Below are 22,869 nucleotides of genomic sequence, written 5' to 3'. Positions count from 1 at the left end.
GCCAAGGGGGGGGGGGGCGGTGGATCACACTGGGCCTTAGCCCCTCCCAAATCTAGCAGGCGCCTTCTACGATCATTCTGGGCGCTGAAGGCTCCTTTTCAGTGTCCAGCACTCTAGTCGCCCTCGACGGTAAGCCATTTCGGCACACCATGCGGCACTGGCGCCCAGGTTTACAATTTTATATCTCTTTGTGGGTGAAGATGCACCCACAATCCTATTCCTATAGCGACAAGCGGTAAACGGCATCGGATACGCACGTACAAGGTCTAAAATTTTTACTAAGGTCATTTTTAGGTCAGGTCAAAGATGACGTCACAGGGGTCGAAAAAGTCAAAATGGCGGCGCTAGATATGGAGAGTTTTTCTCGAATAACTTTCGAATTAGTCAAGGTAGGAGCAAACTAAGGGCATCATCGTGATCCCCTCGTCAATCCGCATCGAATGATATTTATGTTGACCTCGAAAGGTCAAGGTCAAAGGTTGACCTCAGGTCACGTGACCTCGAGGTCATCATGCATATCATTCGATGCGTCTTGACGGCTGAACACAATGCGACCATCCGCGCGGCTGTATCTTGTTCCTGTACGGAGTTAATGGCAAAAAAACCTTTGGTGACCTTTGATGACGTCACATGACCTTACAGCTACCCAACACCTCAAGGTAGTGAAGGTTGATCGTATATGAAGTTATGTATGGTATATGGGGCCATTCCGACCCGTTTTAGTGGTATAAACCAAGATTACTTTACTACTCGTATAAACAGGGAGTTAATTTTCCCCCCATTGACTTATCCTTCCAGGTGGTGGGGGGGGGGGGCATTTTTTTGCCCCCCTTCAGTTTTTTTTCAATATATCTCGAGAGCCGCTGCGCCGATCGTCACCAAACTGTCAGTACTCCCGGGAGCAGCTAGCGCACATGGTGACCAAAATTTTTTCCAAAGGCTATGATAGGTTGGCCGCTAATGACGTCAGAGTGACGTCATTTTTGCCATTTTCGACCAAAAAAAAGGTTTCGCGGGAAGAGCTGTCGGGCCTACAGCTTTAGAGATACAGAAAAATGTTTCAGACATAAACGTTGTGAAATCAAAAGGGCTACAAAACTGCTATTTCGATTTTTCGAATTTTTTTGGATTTTGACCCCCAAAAATAAAAAAAATAGATTTTTTTCAATATAATAGCCAAAGAATCCAAAAAGTTTTTTGAATTTCGAAAAAACCGGAATATATGTGATAGTCCCTACCGCCTTCTATCTACATACCAAATATGAGATCGATACCTCTTTTTTTTGGCCAAGTTATAGCGAAAAAACTGTTCAAAATTGATGACGTCAAATTTTCAAACTCAATTTTTAGCAATTCTAGACCTCGTAGCGCAAAACAAAAACCACCATTAGACTTCCCGTGACGAGCTGCAACGAATCGATACCCATTTTATGCAAAAATATCAACTTTGAAATTTGACCTTTTTTGACCTGACCTTGACCTGAACTCCACCAGAAAGTGGCCTTAACCGTACCTGATGGTCTTATAACCAACATCATTGAGTTGGAAATGAAAAACTGGCCATAAAACATGCATCGCATAACCTTAGTAAAGTTGGGCTCATGTGGTGACTGGTGACCCTTGGTGACCTTTAGTGACCTGACCTGTGACCTGACCTGGTATGACCAGTGACCTCTAATAGCAACATATGTACTAGACAAATGACGCCTTATCGCTGATTTTCGACAAAATGCGTTTCACTCGGTGTTATAGCGCTTTCCCTAGAAGCCCCGTGAACGGTGAAACATTTTATCTTTGACCTGACCTGTGACGTCATCAGTGACCCCGAGGTCAATGAAATTTGGTTTCCGTCGACAAATTTGACAGGGCTATCGAACGCCTTTTGAATTTTCCGGATCCGTCCAGTAGTTTCGGAGATACGGGGGGGGGGAAATGCCCCCCCCCCCCCACCGCGCGGAAGGTGGCTGATAGGCCCACCGCCTGCCGGGTTATAATGGGGAGGTCGCGAAATTGCCCTGACCTTAGGTCACAGATATCAAAATTCCGAGACATACAAATTGTAGGCTGTAGCTACTAATGACCTCATAACATCCTGCGACTTTCAAAGTCCTCCGACATCTACTGTAGCTCTGGCATGGTGACAAAGTTGCAAAAAAAATGACTTGAGGTTGGGTCATTCAAAGTGCCTTGGTGACCTGACCTTAAAAGTTAGGAGGTTCAAACTTTCACACCATGTGTAAAATTGATGGCAGAATAGTCGTACCAAATTTTGAGGCGCTACGCGCCGCGGGTTTTCCGCTATTCGCGAAAAACCTCAGGGGGGGGGGGCGGATATCCGCCCCCCGTCGGTGCGCGTGTTAAGGATTGCTGGCACGGAGATTAACTCGAGTAACTGCGGTTACATTATTCAATTGTTTTGGTAACTAAGACACATCGAGTGCCTGTAAAAAATTATTAGTTCTCTAAGTAATAAAGATTGCATTTATTTTTCATTTCAGCACGGAGTTCACATAACAGAAAGATCATGCACATGACATAAATAAGACTATTTATACACTGAAATAAATAGCCATCCACTCGATGAGAAATCGTCTCAAATCTACGCAATGACACATTGAGGCATTCTGGTCGATCATTTACATCAGTTTCACGATATCAGGTAATGGCAAGCGAAGTGTTGCAATATTAACTCCAAAGATTGGTGATGATGCTGCTCCACTTACAGTCCATAGGACTGGTTGGGCGTTGCCACGTTTCCCTCCTGGCCAGACGCTGCGGCATCGATGTTTGCCTCTCCCTCGTACTGAAACAAGGAAGAAGCATTGAACGAAATTGGCTACGAGAATGGATAGGCAAGTTTCGTCAAGGTGGTCCGCTGCGCGGCGGCAACAAGGCTTTAGTCAAGTCAATTAAAGCTGGTTTTACTGTAATTTTTTTTTTTAACCAGCTTTCGACCGTACGTTAATCATAATGACACTGAATTACAAGAACTATCATTTAAAGTGTTGTTACTTGTTAGGCATATTTCACAACACCCTTTTCTTTGGCGATATCGTTTATATTTTTTTTTTCCGAATGAAAGTAATGTTTGACCAAAAAAATAAAAGTATGTGACGCAAAAAATATATGATGATGATGATGATGATGACCACTGATCTTTTCAATCGCTTTTCATACACTATTTACCTGAATATCGACGACGTATCCAGAGTCGCCCTCGACTGAGTAGTTGACGATCTGCATGCGGCCGTCGGCCATCTGCACATAGTAGGAGCCCGACGTGGCGTCGCCGTCGCGGGTCTCCTGCTGGCCAAAGTTGTTGCCGCTCTCGTCGTCCTGCACGGCGTACTCGAAGTTGTAGGAGGCCGGCAGTTCTGCGACGTTGCCCTCGGGTCCGGAGGCGGCTCCGTCCGGCGTGCTGTAGGCCGTCTGGACGCTGGGCTGCTGCCCGGAGGCGGCTCCCTCCGTTCAGGGGGCGCTCCGTAGCCGCTGGCGGGCTGAGAGCCGTAGCCGCGCTCCTCGGGCCGAGCGGTGGCCAGACCGAGCACGGCAAGCACCAGGAGAAGCTGAAGGAAACGACCGGCGTCAGTGAGAGAGTGCTAGATACTCGAGACATTTCAAAGCACTTGAAAACATTTTAATTATTACCTAATTATGACCAAAGAAATAAAAGACGACAATTTTTCCAACAATTTTTAGTCCATTGATCTAAAAAACCAGCAACATAGTTTGACTTCTTTTCAAGTAGCTAGCTCCTACAGCACTCAGACCCTTCACAGTCCCATGAAAGATGAGCAGCAGATTCAACTCTCACTCTCCACGACGTTGCACCGGTTGAACCGCTCTCACCTTCATGATCGTCTCAGTGGAATTCTGTGGTACCGGTGAGTCGGTCTCGACTGTCTCCGTCAACTGGTGGCCTGCAGGTCAGAGCGGGCTGCTTTTATACGACGGACCGGCAGTGGCCTGGCCAAGGTCACATGTGGGCCATCTTCACACGGGCAGACGGTATCGGTGTCACTGCCGTGAAGCGTCCAGTACGAGCGAAAAACATAGTCGTCGCTGGATTTGCGACATTTTTAGCTGTAAATGAACTTATCTCAAGTCAAAGAAATAAGAATAATTTGATGTTTAGGTGACAATAGAAATGACCGAATTCATCGCTATCCTATTTTGACCGCCGCTTTCCACATGAGTTAACATGACTTACAAGCCGAAAAAGGAGGAAGCGTTTTCACTTCGAAAGTAGCATAGCAAATGTAATAAAGGAAAGTGCTTTTTAGCTTTCGCAGTTATGAAGAGAGTATAGTTGGACCCCTCGCTTTTTTAACAAATAACTCGCACAAAAAGCGGCTGATCGCGACGGCACTTTCAGCGCTTCGAGGTAATCAAATCAGCAATAATCCTTAGCCCTCGCCGGCACGGGGGAGATTGATGCGAAACCCTAAAGGTTTTTCGCAAATAACTCGCGAAAATAGCGGCCGATCACAACCAAACTTTCCGTACCCTCGTGTTGATCAATTTGTTGATCAATCGTGTTGTGTTGATCCTGACTCGAATGACCTTTGACCTGTAACCTACTTTTCGAGACCATGTTTGGCCGGATTCGCGATTCGGCTTACGTCGGCTCGCATTAGCCGCGCGTTTGCAATCTTTCCGTGGTCTTAACCCGGCACCGCCTGGGCTATTTCCGTACCCTCGGATCCGATCCCCCTGCTATCTCGAGAACCAATTGTCGTATCGAGCCCCGCGAGGCGGCGCTCGAAAGGTCTTTACGAGACCTTCCCAAAGCACTCTTAAGATTTTAAGATTGAGGTCAACTTTCGGATCAGGGTCAGGTCAAAGGTCAAATTCTGGAGTTTTGCATGATTAGGCTTACGGACAGCGGAATCGATAGCTGCTGCTCGAAACTCACCAAAAATGACCTCAAAGACCTAGTGAAGGTACCATGTGCGTATAGGGGTCATACTAGGTACGGGTCAAGGTCAGGTCAGGTCACGAAAGGTCACGGTTTTCACTTTCTGCCACATGGACGTGCGGTATGTTTTATGGCTTATTTTTTTTTCACGCCGAATCCGATGGTAATGGTTATATGTGACCCCAAGTCAATGTGCTGGTGATAAGTGTGCATTGAAAGCATAAAAAATCGTTTGTTCTATAGGTACCTACATAACTAAACGAGGGCTAAGAAAAAAGTCAATTTTTCAACTTTTTATTTTTGACACAAAAATGCATTTGTCTAGACGAGATTTGTCCCAGGATTCTATTGGTGCCACTTGTTTTCACATGCGATGTTCAGAAGTGCCTCCAATTTACGAAAATGCTTATGACGTCAGCATGCCCCATGCATGTTGGAGCTATTTTTTTTTACAATTTGGGGGTCAACAATCAAGATAGAAAGTTGAAATTTGGGACATCTAATGTTTTAATAGAGCTCTATAACATGCATTCCGGTTTTTTGGAAATTCTTAAAATTTTGGATTTTATAAGCTGTTTTCCAAAAATATAGTTTTTTGAATTTTTAGTGGTGAAAAACGCATTTTATGGAAAATCCGAGATGGCCATTTTTAAGAACTCGTTGAGCTGCTTCTATTCATGTCCTTAATTTGCAATTCGCTTCAAACCTTGATTTTTGGCGATTTTTCAAACATTTACCCCTTTTTGACTAAAAACGCCATGTAGTTACATCACTAAAATCAATATATCTGAAAAAGTTTTGAAAAAAAATTCTTAGAAATTGCACAGGAGACGTCCAATTCATACGGAAGAAGGTATGCAAAGTTTCAAGTCTATAGCGTAAACCGTTCATGAGTTATTCAAGAAAAATGGAGGGGGGTCGGGTCCGACCCCCCCCCCCCGCCCCAGGCGGTCGCGGGCTATGTAAGAGTTGAAACATGTGATTTGATGTTAGTCCCATGCATTGGGGTGGGTATCAAGGTCACGTGAAAGTCAGGTCAGGGCATTGACCTTTGATGAGCTCGGTTCACTTTTTCGAGTTTCAGGTACAAGTTTCTAGGCTAGTTGTTGGAGAGAAATTCGCATTTAGCAACCATTTGAGCATTTACGAAGTAGTTTTGGTGCTTTTGTAACCTGTTACATTGTTACAAAGCTGTCAGAGGCGTTAGACACCAACTACGAATACCCGGCAGGACCCTACTGGCTGACCTGACCTGACCTGAACTGACCTGGCCTAAATGCATGTAGGCAACATTTGTGATCAAAACTAACATGATACTCGTGATCAACACCCCGAAAAACCCCATAGCAGCCATACTTTACGACGTTCTAACAGATCCCGATTTTCCCGAATTTTGGGTCATTGACCTAACCTGAAAGGTCACCATTTGACTTATGACCTTAAAACCGAGTACAGTTGGCTTTGTCGCGTGACGACCACTACGATGGTTTTGTTCCGCGAGGCTCTAGCTCAATTAGGAGTCAAACGCGAGGGGGTCGTACCCCCCCCCTGTGCCGTCGAAGGACGGAAAATTGCCTGTGCCGGCGAGAGATAGAAGTTCATGTACCAGAGGCCAGTTTTACCAACAGAAAAATAGCCGCCTGTCAGATTTTTTTTTGCCAAAGACCAATTCACACACGAAGCGTAAAAGCGATGGGCACCTAAGCGGATAGGGCTTTACCGTTTACGTATGTGAAGTGGTCTTTGGCAAAAAAAAAAAAATCCGGCAGGCGGCTATTTTTCTGATGGTAAAACTGGCCTCTGAATCAAATAATATCTGTTCTCTGACCTGTTTCTCGGGACCATGTCAGGCGAGAATTGCGATTCAGTATATGTCAAGCTACATTATCCGTGCCATTCCAGACTGTTTGTGATTAGGAATGTGTGAAAATGTGAGCTGATGCTGTTCCTATGCATTGTCGTGGATGTAATGGTCACTTGAAAGTTGAAGGTCAGGTTAAGATCATTAACCTTAGATGACCTAGGATCACTTGATCGTGTTTTACAAATTATTAGAGTAGGTTTGGGACTGATTTCGAATCTCGCACCCATTTGAACATTAACCCGGCAGTTGCTGGGGTATTTCGCCACCCGCCGTTTGCTGGGGGGGGGGGGGGCGTTAAACGCCCCCAGCCGATAACTCGAGAAGCAATTGGCGCAGCGAAACCCACGAGGCGGCAAACGAAAGAACGCGACGAGACGCTTCAGATGAGTACTTTAAAGTTTAATTTTGAGTCAAGGTCAGGTCAAACATCTGAAATGGGCTTTCAGTAGCATGGACTTCAGGTCTTCGCAATGGGTGCCTCTCGTCATAAACTCTCTCAAAACGGTGCAGTGCGCAATCCTTCATATAAGGCCTACAAGAGTGTCAGCTCCATGTAGGGGTCAGTCACGCATAGGTCAGGGTCAAGGTCAGGTCAAACGGGTAGGCACTTTTCCCTGAAAATCAAAACTGATATTCGCAGCCTGTGACACATGTTTTATGGGTAATTTTAGGCGTAGAACACGATGGTGACATTCATTTTAACATATGTGTACGTGTTTTGCTCAAAAAGTTCAATTTAAGAAATGCATGTATCATGGCCCTGTCCCGTTCGAGTCGCTCCGGCGCTCGATATTTGAGACTCCTAACGGGGATGGTCTGCGGTTGGTGGGAGCATCCGCAGCCAGTTGAAGTCAGTTGAGTGGGACAGGCCGTGTCCGGCTTTGAAGGGTACGTTAAACTTTGGCATCTAAATTCTCCCGTTACCCGGAATTGCGCGATCGGGCGGTAGGAGTCGGGGTCTACGCAACAAGCTCTGCTTAGCGTGGCCTCGGCTCTGTCAATCCGTCTCGATTCAAACATTCGAACTAAATTTATAAAAAAAGTAGTCACGAGAAATTGCCAAGATTCAGTTCAAGATTTTGGAAAATGCGGAACGATAATCAATAATCGAAGATAGCCATTTGATTGTTCATGGTATTGGCAGCCTAATGGCGTTTACGGCATGTCTGTATGTCTGTTCTGTGATTTTATATGATTTTTTGAACATACGCCGTTTTTTGGACGAAAACTCAGAAATCATGACGTCACTAAAACCTCAATATCTCAAAAAATTTCCGATCGATTTTTTTGAAACTTTGTCACAATAAACTTTAATCAATTCCATACAGGTACCTAAATTTTGGCGCGCCTGCAGCGCACCGTTTTTATTCTATGGTGCTGCGAAAAAAGTGGGGGCGTTTAACGCCCCCCCCCCCCCAGCAACTCGCGTTATAGTTTTGGTGCCTATGCAAGATGTTACGAAGCTGTCAGTAGTGGTTAACCTGCGCTCTGCTGGGAAGGAGGGATGTTTGAACACCCCCCGTGGTTTTTCGCGAATTTCTAAAAGAAGAAAAAAAAAACGGCGGCGTGGAGCACGCCCTATTATGCATCGATTCTACATCTGTTGTAAGATTCTTTTATACCAAGGTCATTTAAGGTCAGGTCGCCAGGTCACTTCAAGTGACCTCATCTCATAAAAAGTTTGAATGTGTGCCATAGCTACCTACACCCAGTGACCGATCGTTTTGAAGCTTTTAGCGATTGATAAAAGCAACAGTACATGCATCGATTGTAGGGACTGTATAACAGTGATTTTACAGCGATTGTACATTTTGTAGGTACAAAATGTATACCTTGGAATTTCGATATCGGTGGCCTATGGTCAGTTAGATTTTGCGACCTCTTCATTTTAAGTTAGTGGGAGACAATTAACAAAAGTAAAAGTCCTTGAAAACCTTGAAACCTTGAAAAACAGTGAATATTTTTTCTGTTAAATTTGGTAGATATTTATTTGTTATCTTTCTGAACCACGGTTCGCTCCAAACGTAGTCCATTAATTTTGCACAGGGTGATAAAGACATCCAAAGAAAAATAAGACGGGTGAAACAAAAATTGTAAACGGCTGAACGATATACATTCAGATATCTGAAAGATGATTGGTATACAACGAAAGGCACCGGTGTAATATACAGCAGCCGATTTCATCGGTGCCGTATTTGATGATCGATGGCACATGGACCAACAGACAAGTTTACTCGGGTACATCATTTACTTGCTTTGGTAGGACCTATCGTCTGTCAGAAAAGCTCATCAGTTCACTATGTAAGATAAACTTGCATGTATTTTTTTTTCATTTCAGGACACAGATCACATAACAGAAAGATCACACATGACATAAATAAGTTATTTACACACTCAAATAAATAACCATCCTCTCGATGAGAAATCGTCTCAAATCTACACAATGGCACATTGAGACATTCTGTTCGATCGCTTACATCAGTTCCGCAGTATCAGGTAATCACAAAAAAGTGCTGCAGTATCAACTCCAAAGACCGATGATGATGCTGCTCCATTTACAGTCCATAGGACTGGTTGGGCGTTGCCACGTTTCCCTCCTGGCCAGACGCTGCGGCATCGATGTTTGCCTCTCCCTCGTACTGAAACAAGGAAATAGCATTGTAACGGAACTGACTGCGAGAATGGATAGGCATTTGATTTTAGTCAATTAAAGCTGCTTTACTGCTATTTTTACCAGCTTCTCTGCGTTTATTACATTGAAAACAATAACGATCGGCGCTTGGAAGTTATTAATAATAAATGCTGCTTAAAAAGTGTTGTTAGGCTTATTTCATAATACCGCTTTCTTTGGCAATATCGTTTATATTTTTAATTTTTACGAATGAATGTAACGTTTGACCAATGATCTTTTCAATCGCTTTTCATACACTACTTGCCTGAATATCGACGACGTATCCGGAGTCGCCCTCGACCGAGTAGTTGACGATCTGCATGCGGCCGTCGGCCATCTGCACATAGTAGGAGCCCGACGTGGCGTCGCCGTCGCGGGTCTCCTGCTGGCCAAAGTTGTTGCCGCTCTCGTCGTCCTGCACGGCGTACTCGAAGTTGTAGGAGGCCGGCAGTTCTGCGACGTTGCCCTCGGGTCCGGAGGCGGCTCCGTCCGGCGTGCTGTAGGCCGTCTGGACGCTGGGCTGCTGCCCGGAGGCGGCTCCCTCCTGTTCAGGGGGCGCTCCGTAGCCGCTGGCGGGCTGAGAGCCGTAGCCGCGCTCCTCGGGCCGAGCGGTGGCCAGACCGAGCACGGCAAGCACCAGGAGAAGCTGAAGGAAACGACCGGCGTCAGTGAGAGAGTGCTAGATACTCGAGGCATTTCAAAGCATAAGATAACATTTTAATTATCACCTAATTATGACCAAAGAAATAAAAGAAGACAATTTTGTCAACAATGTTTAGTTCATTGATGTAAAAAAACAACAACATAGTGCGACTTCTTTCCAAGTAAATAGCTCCTCCAGCACTCAGACCCTTCACAGTCCCATGAAAGAAGAGCAACAGATTCCACTCTCACTCTCCACGACGTTGCACCGGTTGAACCGCTCTCACCTTCATGATCGTCTCAGTGGAGTTCTGTGGTACCGATGAGTCGGTCTCGACTGTCTCCGTCAACTGGTGGCCTGCAGGTCAGAGCGGGCTGCTTTTATACGGCGGACCGGCAGCGGCCTGGCCAAGGTCACAGGCGGGCCATCTTCACACGGGCAGACGGCATCGGTGACACCGCCGTGAAGCGTCGAGTGCGAGAGAGAAACATAGTCGTCGCTGGATTTGCGACATTTTTAAGTGACCCAGGGCTGCGGAGTCGGAGTCGGAGTCGGAGTCGGAGTCGGAGTCGGTCGGAGTCGACAGTTGTGACCGGAGTCGGAGTCGGAGTCGGAGTCGGAGTCGATTTTAGAAACCCGAGCCGGAGTCGGAGTCGGAGTCACCGAAAATCTGTCGACTCCGCAGCCCTGCTAAGTCTGCGGAGTCGGAGTCGGGAGTTGGAGTCGGTCGGAGTCGACAATTCTGCCCGGAGTCGGAGTCGGAGTCGGAGCTGGTTTTTGAAAGCCGGAGTCGGAGTCGGAGTCGGAGTCGCCGAAAATCCATCGACTCCGCAGCCTTGTTTTTAACTATAGGGCCCCTAAATTAGCTTATCTCAAGTCAAAGAAATAAGAATAATTTGATTTCTAGGTGACATTCGAAATGACCGAATTTATTGCTATCCTATTTTGACCGCCGCTTTCCACATGGCTACCAACATGACTTGCAAGTCGAAAAAGGAGGAACTCATTAACATAGCAAATGTAATGCAGGAAAATGCTTTTTAGCTCTCGCAGTTATGAAGAGAGCATAGATGGACCACTCGCTTTTTTTAACAAATAACTTGCGCAAAAAGCGGCTGACCGCGACGGCATTTTCAGTGCTTCGAGGTAATCAAATCAAATCAGCAATAATCCCTAACTCTCGCCGGCACGGGGGGATTGATGCAACTTGATGATTACCTGATCAATCATCTGAAGAATCATCTATCAAGGTCATCTGAAGATCAGGTCAGGGAACTGACCTTCAATGACCTCGGTTCACTTTTTCGAGTTTTACATGTTTCTAGGCTAGTATTTGGAGATGAATTCGCATTTAGCAACCATTTGAACATCAACGAAGTAGTTTTGGTGCCTTCGTAACCTGTTACATTGTTGCAAAGCTGTCAGAGGCGTTAGACACCTACTACGAATACCCAACAGGACCTTACTGGTTGACCTGACCTGACCTGACCGGACCTGGCCTAAATGCGTGAAGCCATCATCTGTGATAAAAACTAACATGATATTCGTGATCAGCACCCCGATAAACCCAATAGCAGCCATACTTTACGACGTTCTAACATATCCCGATGTTCCCGACTTTTGGGTCATTGCCCTGACCTGGAAGGTCACCATTTGACCTATGACCTTAAAACCGGGTACCATTGGCTTCGTCGCGTGACGACCTATACGATGGTTTTGTTCCGCGAGGCTCTAGCTCAAATAGGGGCCAAACGCGATGGGCACGTCAGCGGATAGGGCTTTACTGTTTACGCTCCGTATGTGAAGTGGTCTTTGGGAAAAGAAAAATCCGACAGGCGGCTACTTTTCTGTTGGTAAAACTGTGCCCTGAGGCCTGAGCCAAATAATATATGTTCTCTGACCTGTTTCTCGGGACGATGTCAGGCCAGAATTGCTATTCAGTGTATGTCAAGTCACATTATCCGTGCCATTCCAGACCCTTTGTGATTAGAAATGTGTGAAAATGTGAGCTGATGCTGTTCCTATGCATTGTCGTGAATGTAAGGGTCACGTGAAAGTCATGGGGTTAAAGGGACCCTCCCACCTTAACATTAGATTTGAGTTGAGATAGCCAAAATGGGGTCCCTGGCTCACAATTACCGGTTTCGGCACTCACAACATCGAGAAATGCCTTAAATCGGAAATATTGAATTTCAAAATTGCAGCATTTTGATTCAGAGGGGCTAATGCTTAGGAATACCTCTCTGAATGTGTGACGTCAGCGCAGATATCTAACGATTTTTAAATGTTTGACTAAAACGTTTTGTAGCACGCGGTGGTATATGCTATTTGCGCGCAACATCTGCCGCAAACGCCGCACTTCTAAAATAAAGTCGCTAGAAACAGCGGAGATCTAAAAAAGTAAACAAAAGTAAAAGTCTAATATCTTGAAAACCGGTGAATATTTTTCGGTGAAATTTGGTAGATATTCGTTTTCGCTCTTTCTGAACCGAGCGACATCACTTTCATGCCAATTCATAAACTTTTTTGAAGGTGGGAGGGTCCCTTTAAGATCATTAACCTTAGATGACCTTGGATCGCTTGTTCGTGTTTAACAAATAATTAGAGTAGGTTTTGGACTGATTTCGAATCACGCACCCATTTGAACATTAAAGGAGTAGTTTTGGTGCCTATGCAAGATGTTACGTAGCTGTCAGTAGTTAACCGGTAACCCGCGCAGCGCGCTCTGCTGGGGGCGGCCCATGGTTTTCCGCGAATTTTTAGAAAACGGCGGTGCGGAGCACACCTTTTTATACATCAATTCTACACCTGTTGTTTTTTTAGACCAAGGTCATTCAATACATCAATTGTAGCGACTGTACAGTAATTGTACAGTAACAGCGATTGTACATTTGGTATGTACAAAATGTATACCTCGGAATTTCGATAACAGTGACCTATGGTCAGGTCAATTTTTCGAATTCTCTATGATATGGGAGAAAATTAACAAAAGTAAAAATCATATATCTTTAAAACCGGTGCAAATTTTTTGGTGGAATTTGGTAGATATTCATTTTTAATCTTGCCGAACGACAGAACATCGCTTTTATGCCAATTCATTAATTTTTTAAGTTGGGAGGGTCCCTTTAAATACTACCCACCCATTAGGATTAATATTAATCAACCGTCTCTCTCTCTCTCTCTCTCTCTCTCTCTCTCTCTCTCTCTCTCTCTCTCTCTCTCTCTCTCTCTCTCTCTCTCTCTCTCTCTCTCTCTCTCTCTCTCTCTCTCTCTCTCTCTCTATCTCTCTCTCTCTCTCTCTCTCTCTCTCGCTCTCTCTCTCTCTCTCTCTCTCTCTCTCTCTCTCTCTCTCTCTCTCTCTCTCTCTCTCTCTCTCTCTCTCTCTCTTGTGGATACAATTTTGACGTATGTTGGCCATACGTTTCCACACAAACCCTTTTCTTGATTTGTATGTGGCATTTCTATTGGCTACTGAAGAACGCTACTGAGCAATTGTTTCTTACTGAATTGTGGATGTGCTTTGTGAGCGTGTATTTTGCTTGGACTGTGAGTATCTTTTCAAGCTAGAGTCACCAACTGGGATAAGTTACTGACATAAACCACAGTGATGTCTGAAATTATTGGACTTTGCGTGCAAATTGCACTAATTGCTTCATTCGCATTGCCGCAGCTGATAATAACTGATTCGCCCTAAACGTAGTAGTCCATGGATTTTACATGGTGTTATAAAGGCATCTAAAGACAAGTAAGACGGGTGAAGCAAAAATTGTAAACGGCTGAACGACACACTCAGATCTATCTGAAAGTTGATTGGTACAACGAAAGGCACTGGTGCAATATACAGCGGCCGATTTGGTCGGTACCGTGTTTGATGATCGATGGCACATGGACTAACTGATAACTCGGGTACATCATTTACTTGTTTTGATAAGACCTATCGTCTGTCAGAAAAGCTCATCAGTTTACTAGGTAAGATGAGGTTGCATGTATTTTTTTTTTCATTTCAGGACACAGATCACATAACAGAAAGATCACACATGACATAAATAAGATTATTTACACACTGAAATAAATAACCATCCACTCGATGAGAAATCGTCTCAAATCTACACAATGATACATTGAGGCATTCCGGTCGATCATTTACATCAGCTTCACGATATCAGGTAATGGCAAGCGAAGTGTTGCAATATTAACTCCAAAGACCGATGATGATGCTGCTCCACTTACAGTCCATAGGACTGGTTGGGCGTTGCCACGTTTCCCTCCTGGCCAGACGCTGCGGCATCGATGTTTGCCTCTCCCTCGTACTGAAACAAGGAAATAGCATTGTAACGGAAATGACTGCGAGAATGGATAGGCATTTGATTTTAGTCAAAAAGCTGGTTTTACTGCTATTTTTCTACCAGCTTCCGTACCTTAATGACACTGAAAACATGAACTATCGCCTATCGGCCCTGAGAACTTATTATCGATAAATATTTTTTAACGTGTTATTTGGCTTATTTTATAATACCGTTTTCTTTGGTAATATATCGTTTATATTTTTTCCCGAATGAAAGTAACGTTTGACCACTGATCTTTTCAATCGCTTTTCACACTTAATTTACCTGAATATCGACGACGTATCCGGAGTCGCCCTCAACCGAGTAGTTGACGATCTGCATGCGGCCGTCGGCCATCTGCACATAGTAGGAGCCCGACGTGGCGTCGCCGTCGCGGGTCTCCTGCTGTCCAAAGTTGTTGCCACTCTCGTCGTCCTGCACGGCGTACTCGAAGTTGTAGGAGGCCGGCAGTTCTGCGACGTTGCCCTCGGGTCCGGAGGCGGCTCCGTCGGGCGTGCTGTAGGCCGTCTGGACGCTGGGCTGCTGCCCGGAGGCGGCTCCCTCCTGTTCAGGGGGCGCTCCGTAGCCGCTGGCGGGCTGAGAGCCGTAGCCGCGCTCCTCGGGCCGAGCGGTGGCCAGACCGAGCACGGCAAGCACCAGGAGAAGCTGAAGGAAACGACCGGCGTCAGTGAGAGAGTGCTAGATACTCGAGACATTTCAAAGCACTTGAAAACATTTTAATTATTACCTAATTATGACCAAAGAAATAAAAGACGACAATTTTTCCAACAATTTTTAGTCCATTGATGTAAAAAACCAACAACATAGTTCGACTTCTTTTCAAGTAGCTAGCTCCTACAGCACTCAGACCCTTCACAGTCCCATGAAAGATGAGCAGCAGATTCAACTCTCACTCTCCACGACGTTGCACCGGTTGAACCGCTCTCACCTTCATGATCGTCTCAGTGGAATTCTGTGGTACCGGTGAGTCGGTCTCGACTGTCTCCGTCAACTGGTGGCCTGCAGGTCAGAGCGGGCTGCTTTTATACGACGGACCGGCAGTGGCCTGGCCAAGGTCACATGTGGGCCATCTTCACACGGGCAGACGGTATCGGTGTCACTGCCGTGAAGCGTCCAGTACGAGCGAAAAACATAGTCGTCGCTGGATTTGCGACATTTTTAGCTGTAAATGAACTTATCTCAAGTCAAAGAAATAAGAATAATTTGATGTTTAGGTGACAATAGAAATGACCGAATTCATCGCTATCCTATTTTGACCGCCGCTTTCCACATGAGTTAACATGACTTACAAGCCGAAAAAGGAGGAAGCGTTTTCACTTCGAAAGTAGCATAGCAAATGTAATAAAGGAAAGTGCTTTTTAGCTTTCGCAGTTATGAAGAGAGTATAGTTGGACCCCTCGCTTTTTTAACAAATAACTCGCACAAAAAGCGGCTGATCGCGACGGCACTTTCAGCGCTTCGAGGTAATCAAATCAGCAATAATCCTTAGCCCTCGCCGGCACGGGGGAGATTGATGCGAAACCCTAAAGGTTTTTCGCAAATAACTCGCGAAAATAGCGGCCGATCACAACCAAACTTTCCGTACCCTCGTGTTGATCAATTTGTTGATCAATCGTGTTGTGTTGATCCTGACTCGAATGACCTTTGACCTGTAACCTACTTTTCGAGACCATGTTTGGCCGGATTCGCGATTCGGCTTACGTCGGCTCGCATTAGCCGCGCGTTTGCAATCTTTCCGTGGTCTTAACCCGGCACCGCCTGGGCTATTTCCGTACCCTCGGATCCGATCCCCCTGCTATCTCGAGAACCAATTGTCGTATCGAGCCCCGCGAGGCGGCGCTCGAAAGGTCTTTACGAGACCTTCCCAAAGCACTCTTAAGATTTTAAGATTGAGGTCAACTTTCGGATCAGGGTCAGGTCAAAGGTCAAATTCTGGAGTTTTGCATGATTAGGCTTACGGACAGCGGAATCGATAGCTGCTGCTCGAAACTCACCAAAAATGACCTCAAAGACCTAGTGAAGGTACCATGTGCGTATAGGGGTCATACTAGGTACGGGTCAAGGTCAGGTCAGGTCACGAAAGGTCACGGTTTTCACTTTCTGCCACATGGACGTGCGGTATGTTTTATGGCTTATTTTTTTTTTTCACGCCGAATCCGATGGTAATGGTTATATGTGACCCCAAGTCAATGTGCTGGTGATAAGTGTGCATTGAAAGCATAAAAAATCGTTTGTTCTATAGGTACCTACATAACTAAACGAGGGCTAAGAAAAAGTCAATTTTTCAACTTTTTATTTTTGACACAAAAATGCATTTGTCTAGACGAGATTTGTCCCAGGATTCTATTGGTGCCACTTGTTTTCACATGCGATGTTCAGAAGTGCCTCCAATTTACGAAAATGCTTATGACGTCAGCATGCCCCATGCATGTTGGAGCTATTTTTTTTTTACAATTTGGGGGTCAACAATCAAGATAGAAAGTTGAAATTTGGGACATCTAATGTTTTAATAGAGCTCTATAACATGCATTCCGGTTTTTTGGAAATTCTTAAAATTTTGGATTTTATAAGCTGTTTTCCAAAAATATAGTTTTTTGAATTTTTAGTGGTGAAAAACGCATTTTATGGAAAATCCGAGATGGCCATTTTTAAGAACTCGTTGAGCTGCTTCTATTCATGTCCTTAATTTGCAATTCGCTTCAAACCTTGATTTTTGGCGATTTTTTCAAACATTTACCCCTTTTTGACTAAAAACGCCATGTAGTTACATCACTAAAATCAATATATCTGAAAAAGTTTTGAAAAAAAAAATTCTTAGAAATTGCACAGGAGACGTCCAATTCATGCGGAAGAAGGTATGCAAAGTTTCAAGTCTATAGCGTAAACCGTTCATGAGTTATTCAAGAAAAATGGAGGGGGGTCGGGTCCGACCCCCCCCCCCCCCCGCCCCAGGCGGTCGCGGGCTATGTAAGAGTTGAAACATGTGATTTGATGTTAGTCCCATGCATTGGGGTGGGTATCAAGGTCACGTGAAAGTCAGGTCAGGGCATTGACCTTTGATGAGCTCGGTTCACTTTTTCGAGTTTCAGGTACAAGTTTCTAGGCTAGTTGTTGGAGAGAAATTCGCATTTAGCAACCATTTGAGCATTTACGAAGTAGTTTTGGTGCTTTTGTAACCTGTTACATTGTTACAAAGCTGTCAGAGGCGTTAGACACCAACTACGAATACCCGGCAGGACCCTACTGGCTGACCTGACCTGACCTGAACTGACCTGGCCTAAATGCATGTAGGCAACATTTGTGATCAAAACTAACATGATACTCGTGATCAACACCCCGAAAAACCCCATAGCAGCCATACTTTACGACGTTCTAACAGATCCCGATTTTCCCGAATTTTGGGTCATTGACCTAACCTGAAAGGTCACCATTTGACTTATGACCTTAAAACCGAGTACAGTTGGCTTTGTCGCGTGACGACCACTACGATGGTTTTGTTCCGCGAGGCTCTAGCTCAATTAGGAGTCAAACGCGAGGGGGTCGTACCCCCCCTGTGCCGTCGAAGGACGGAAAATTGCCTGTGCCGGCGAGAGATAGAAGTTCATGTACCAGAGGCCAGTTTTACCAACAGAAAAATAGCCGCCTGTCAGATTTTTTTTTGCCAAAGACCAATTCACACACGAAGCGTAAAAGCGATGGGCACCTAAGCGGATAGGGCTTTACCGTTTACGTATGTGAAGTGGTCTTTGGCAAAAAAAAAAATCCGGCAGGCGGCTATTTTTCTGATGGTAAAACTGGCCTCTGAATCAAATAATATCTGTTCTCTGACCTGTTTCTCGGGACCATGTCAGGCGAGAATTGCGATTCAGTATATGTCAAGCTACATTATCCGTGCCATTCCAGACTGTTTGTGATTAGGAATGTGTGAAAATGTGAGCTGATGCTGTTCCTATGCATTGTCGTGGATGTAATGGTCACTTGAAAGTTGAAGGTCAGGTTAAGATCATTAACCTTAGATGACCTAGGATCACTTGATCGTGTTTTACAAATTATTAGAGTAGGTTTGGGACTGATTTCGAATCTCGCACCCATTTGAACATTAACCCGGCAGTTGCTGGGGTATTTCGCCACCCGCCGTTTGCTGGGGGGGGGGGGGGGGGGCGTTAAACGCCCCCAGCCGATAACTCGAGAAGCAATTGGCGCAGCGAAACCCACGAGGCGGCAAACGAAAGAACGCGACGAGACGCTTCAGATGAGTACTTTAAAGTTTAATTTTGAGTCAAGGTCAGGTCAAACATCTGAAATGGGCTTTCAGTAGCATGGACTTCAGGTCTTCGCAATGGGTGCCTCTCGTCATAAACTCTCTCAAAACGGTGCAGTGCGCAATCCTTCATATAAGGCCTACAAGAGTGTCAGCTCCATGTAGGGGTCAGTCACGCATAGGTCAGGGTCAAGGTCAGGTCAAACGGGTAGGCACTTTTCCCTGAAAATCAAAACTGATATTCGCAGCCTGTGACACATGTTTTATGGGTAATTTTAGGCGTAGAACACGATGGTGACATTCATTTTAACATATGTGTACGTGTTTTGCTCAAAAAGTTCAATTTAAGAAATGCATGTATCATGGCCCTGTCCCGTTCGAGTCGCTCCGGCGCTCGATATTTGAGACTCCTAACGGGGATGGTCTGCGGTTGGTGGGAGCATCCGCAGCCAGTTGAAGTCAGTTGAGTGGGACAGGCCGTGTCCGGCTTTGAAGGGTACGTTAAACTTTGGCATCTAAATTCTCCCGTTACCCGGAATTGCGCGATCGGGCGGTAGGAGTCGGGGTCTACGCAACAAGCTCTGCTTAGCGTGGCCTCGGCTCTGTCAATCCGTCTCGATTCAAACATTCGAACTAAATTTATAAAAAAGGTAGTCACGAGAAATTGCCAAGATTCAGTTCAAGATTTTGGAAAATGCGGAACGATAATCAATAATCGAAGATAGCCATTTGATTGTTCATGGTATTGGCAGCCTAATGGCGTTTACGGCATGTCTGTATGTCTGTTCTGTGATTTTATATGATTTTTTGAACATACGCCGTTTTTTGGACGAAAACTCAGAAATCATGACGTCACTAAAACCTCAATATCTCAAAAAATTTCCGATCGATTTTTTTTGAAACTTTGTCACAATAAACTTTAATCAATTCCATACAGGTACCTAAATTTTGGCGCGCCTGCAGCGCACCGTTTTTATTCTATGGTGCTGCGAAAAAAGTGGGGGCGTTTAACGCCCCCCCCCCCCCCAGCAACTCGCGTTATAGTTTTGGTGCCTATGCAAGATGTTACGAAGCTGTCAGTAGTGGTTAACCTGCGCTCTGCTGGGAAGGAGGGATGTTTGAACACCCCCCGTGGTTTTTCGCGAATTTCTAAAAGAAGAAAAAAAAAACGGCGGCGTGGAGCACGCCCTATTATGCATCGATTCTACATCTGTTGTAAGATTCTTTTATACCAAGGTCATTTAAGGTCAGGTCGCCAGGTCACTTCAAGTGACCTCATCTCATAAAAAGTTTGAATGTGTGCCATAGCTACCTACACCCAGTGACCGATCGTTTTGAAGCTTTTAGCGATTGATAAAAGCAACAGTACATGCATCGATTGTAGGGACTGTATAACAGTGATTTTACAGCGATTGTACATTTTGTAGGTACAAAATGTATACCTTGGAATTTCGATATCGGTGGCCTATGGTCAGTTAGATTTTGCGACCTCTTCATTTTAAGTTAGTGGGAGACAATTAACAAAAGTAAAAGTCCTTGAAAACCTTGAAACCTTGAAAAACAGTGAATATTTTTTCTGTTAAATTTGGTAGATATTTATTTGTTATCTTTCTGAACCACGGTTCGCTCCAAACGTAGTCCATTAATTTTGCACAGGGTGATAAAGACATCCAAAGAAAAATAAGACGGGTGAAACAAAAATTGTAAACGGCTGAACGATACATTCAGATATCTGAAAGATGATTGGTATACAACGAAAGGCACCGGTGTAATATACAGCAGCCGATTTCATCGGTGCCGTATTTGATGATCGATGGCACATGGACCAACAGACAAGTTTACTCGGGTACATCATTTACTTGCTTTGGTAGGACCTATCGTCTGTCAGAAAAGCTCATCAGTTCACTATGTAAGATAAACTTGCATGTATTTTTTTTCATTTCAGGACACAGATCACATAACAGAAAGATCACACATGACATAAATAAGTTATTTACACACTCAAATAAATAACCATCCTCTCGATGAGAAATCGTCTCAAATCTACACAATGGCACATTGAGACATTCTGTTCGATCGCTTACATCAGTTCCGCAGTATCAGGTAATCACAAAAAAGTGCTGCAGTATCAACTCCAAAGACCGATGATGATGCTGCTCCATTTACAGTCCATAGGACTGGTTGGGCGTTGCCACGTTTCCCTCCTGGCCAGACGCTGCGGCATCGATGTTTGCCTCTCCCTCGTACTGAAACAAGGAAATAGCATTGTAACGGAACTGACTGCGAGAATGGATAGGCATTTGATTTTAGTCAATTAAAGCTGCTTTACTGCTATTTTTACCAGCTTCTCTGCGTTTATTACATTGAAAACAATAACGATCGGCGCTTGGAAGTTATTAATAATAAATGCTGCTTAAAAAGTGTTGTTAGGCTTATTTCATAATACCGCTTTCTTTGGCAATATCGTTTATATTTTTAATTTTTACGAATGAATGTAACGTTTGACCAATGATCTTTTCAATCGCTTTTCATACACTACTTGCCTGAATATCGACGACGTATCCGGAGTCGCCCTCGACCGAGTAGTTGACGATCTGCATGCGGCCGTCGGCCATCTGCACATAGTAGGAGCCCGACGTGGCGTCGCCGTCGCGGGTCTCCTGCTGGCCAAAGTTGTTGCCGCTCTCGTCGTCCTGCACGGCGTACTCGAAGTTGTAGGAGGCCGGCAGTTCTGCGACGTTGCCCTCGGGTCCGGAGGCGGCTCCGTCCGGCGTGCTGTAGGCCGTCTGGACGCTGGGCTGCTGCCCGGAGGCGGCTCCCTCCTGTTCAGGGGGCGCTCCGTAGCCGCTGGCGGGCTGAGAGCCGTAGCCGCGCTCCTCGGGCCGAGCGGTGGTCAGACCGAGCACGGCAAGCACCAGGAGAAGCTGAAGGAAACGACCGGCGTCAGTGAGAGAGTGCTAGATACTCGAGACATTTCAAAGCACTTGAAAACATTTTAATTATTACCTAATTATGACCAAAGAAATAAAAGAAGACAATTTTGTCAACAATGTTTAGTTCATTGATGTAAAAAACCAACAACATGTTCGACTTCTTTCCAAGTAAATAGCTCCTGCAGCACTCAGACCCTTCACAGTCCCATGAAAGATGAGCATCAGATTCCACTCTCACTCTCCACGACGTTGCACCGCTCTCACCTTCATGGTCGTCTCAGTGGAGTTCTGTGGTACCGGTGAGTCGGTCTCGACTGTCTCCGTCAACTGGTGGCCTGCAGGTCAGAGCGGGCTGCTTTTATACGGCGGACCGGCAGCGGCCTGACCAAGGTCACCGGTGGACCATCTTCACACGGGCAGACGGCATCGGTGACACTGCCGTGAAGCGTCGAGTGCGAACGAGAAACACGGGTGTCACTGAATCCGTGATATCTGTGATGTATTCACATTTCACTCATCTCATGTCGAAGAATAAAGTGATTTTTAACCCGCGCCCCACTGGGGGGGGGGGGGCTATTCATAACCCCTCCCGTTTTCTGCAAAAACTTCCAAACCGCTTGACATATGGACGCCAAACTTTCAGTACCTTCGGCTGCATCAAATTGACAGCCTGTGGTAAAATATGAACTTCATAGCACCAGGTCGGCTGGATATGACGTCAGAGTGGCTCATGTGCGGCCGAGTTCGACACAAAACATTGAACCACGGCAATCGCTCCCAAGAGCTCAGTTTTTAAGCTAGGTTCAATTTCTTTGCATGCGGGACTCAGAATAAACTGCGCTATCAAACTGTCGTCTGTGAGGTTCAAAATTCTGAAATGTTTAAGATTATATATTAAAATTAGAAATGTATTTTTTATCTTTTTTTTATAAGTTTTTGACTTTTCGAAAAGACCGGAATATGTGATAGAACACATCTTATGACTAGCTCTAGCAAGTCTTAGCCAGATATCTTCAAAAATGGTCAAGTTATACGCATTATAGCAAAAAAAAAAACTCACTTATTAATTTTAAAGTACATTTTTCAGTACGCGTTTGACATCGTACACCAAATATATAGCCCATCGTGCTCCTGAGCTCAAACTGCTCAATAGGACTTTTTCTTGAAAAATTCAAACTTTAAAATTTGACCTTTCTTGACCTGAAAGTGGCCGACTAAGCTAAATTAACTCAA

The 22,869-nt window shown here is 45.0% G+C and overlaps 2 protein-coding genes and 1 pseudogene across 4 annotated transcripts; all 3 read right to left on the bottom strand.

The window, feature by feature from the left end:
- Positions 1–2,464: 2,464 nt before the first annotated feature.
- LOC122371689 lies at positions 2,465–3,912 on the bottom strand (annotated as a pseudogene).
- A 4,839-nt stretch (positions 3,913–8,751) lies between these two features.
- On the bottom strand, positions 8,752–11,092 carry LOC122371690 (pro-resilin-like). The gene is made up of 3 exons (XM_043348206.1): positions 10,383–11,092; positions 9,719–10,099; positions 8,752–9,421 (listed from the first exon to the last, which is right to left on the bottom strand). The coding sequence occupies exons 1-3, from the start codon at positions 10,386–10,388 to the stop codon at positions 9,338–9,340; spliced, it is 471 nt and encodes a 156-aa protein (XP_043204141.1). The 5' UTR covers positions 10,389–11,092; the 3' UTR covers positions 8,752–9,337.
- A 2,965-nt stretch (positions 11,093–14,057) lies between these two features.
- Positions 14,058–22,132, bottom strand: LOC122371687 (pro-resilin-like). Of its 3 annotated transcripts, none has more exons than XM_043348201.1 (3): positions 15,371–15,435; positions 14,707–15,087; positions 14,058–14,406 (listed from the first exon to the last, which is right to left on the bottom strand). In XM_043348201.1, the coding sequence occupies exons 1-3, from the start codon at positions 15,374–15,376 to the stop codon at positions 14,323–14,325; spliced, it is 471 nt and encodes a 156-aa protein (XP_043204136.1). In that variant the 5' UTR covers positions 15,377–15,435; the 3' UTR covers positions 14,058–14,322. The 3 variants fall into 3 exon arrangements, with proteins under 3 accessions (XP_043204136.1, XP_043204135.1, XP_043204134.1); XM_043348200.1 differs by lacking the exon at positions 15,371–15,435 and adding an exon at positions 21,901–22,132 and having other exon boundaries at positions 14,076–14,406; XM_043348199.1 differs by lacking the exons at positions 14,058–14,406; positions 14,707–15,087; positions 15,371–15,435 and adding exons at positions 20,788–20,949; positions 21,247–21,627; positions 21,901–22,099.
- Between the last annotated feature and the right edge of the window lie 737 nt (positions 22,133–22,869).

Source organism: Amphibalanus amphitrite, unplaced genomic scaffold (genome assembly GCF_019059575.1).
Source record: "Amphibalanus amphitrite isolate SeventyFive unplaced genomic scaffold, NRLGWU_Aamphi_draft 001269F_arrow, whole genome shotgun sequence".
NCBI classification, from domain to species: Eukaryota; Metazoa; Arthropoda; class Thecostraca; order Balanomorpha; family Balanidae; genus Amphibalanus; species Amphibalanus amphitrite.
Note: the sequence above shows the minus strand (reverse complement) of the source record. Positions and strands in the feature narration are given on the sequence as shown.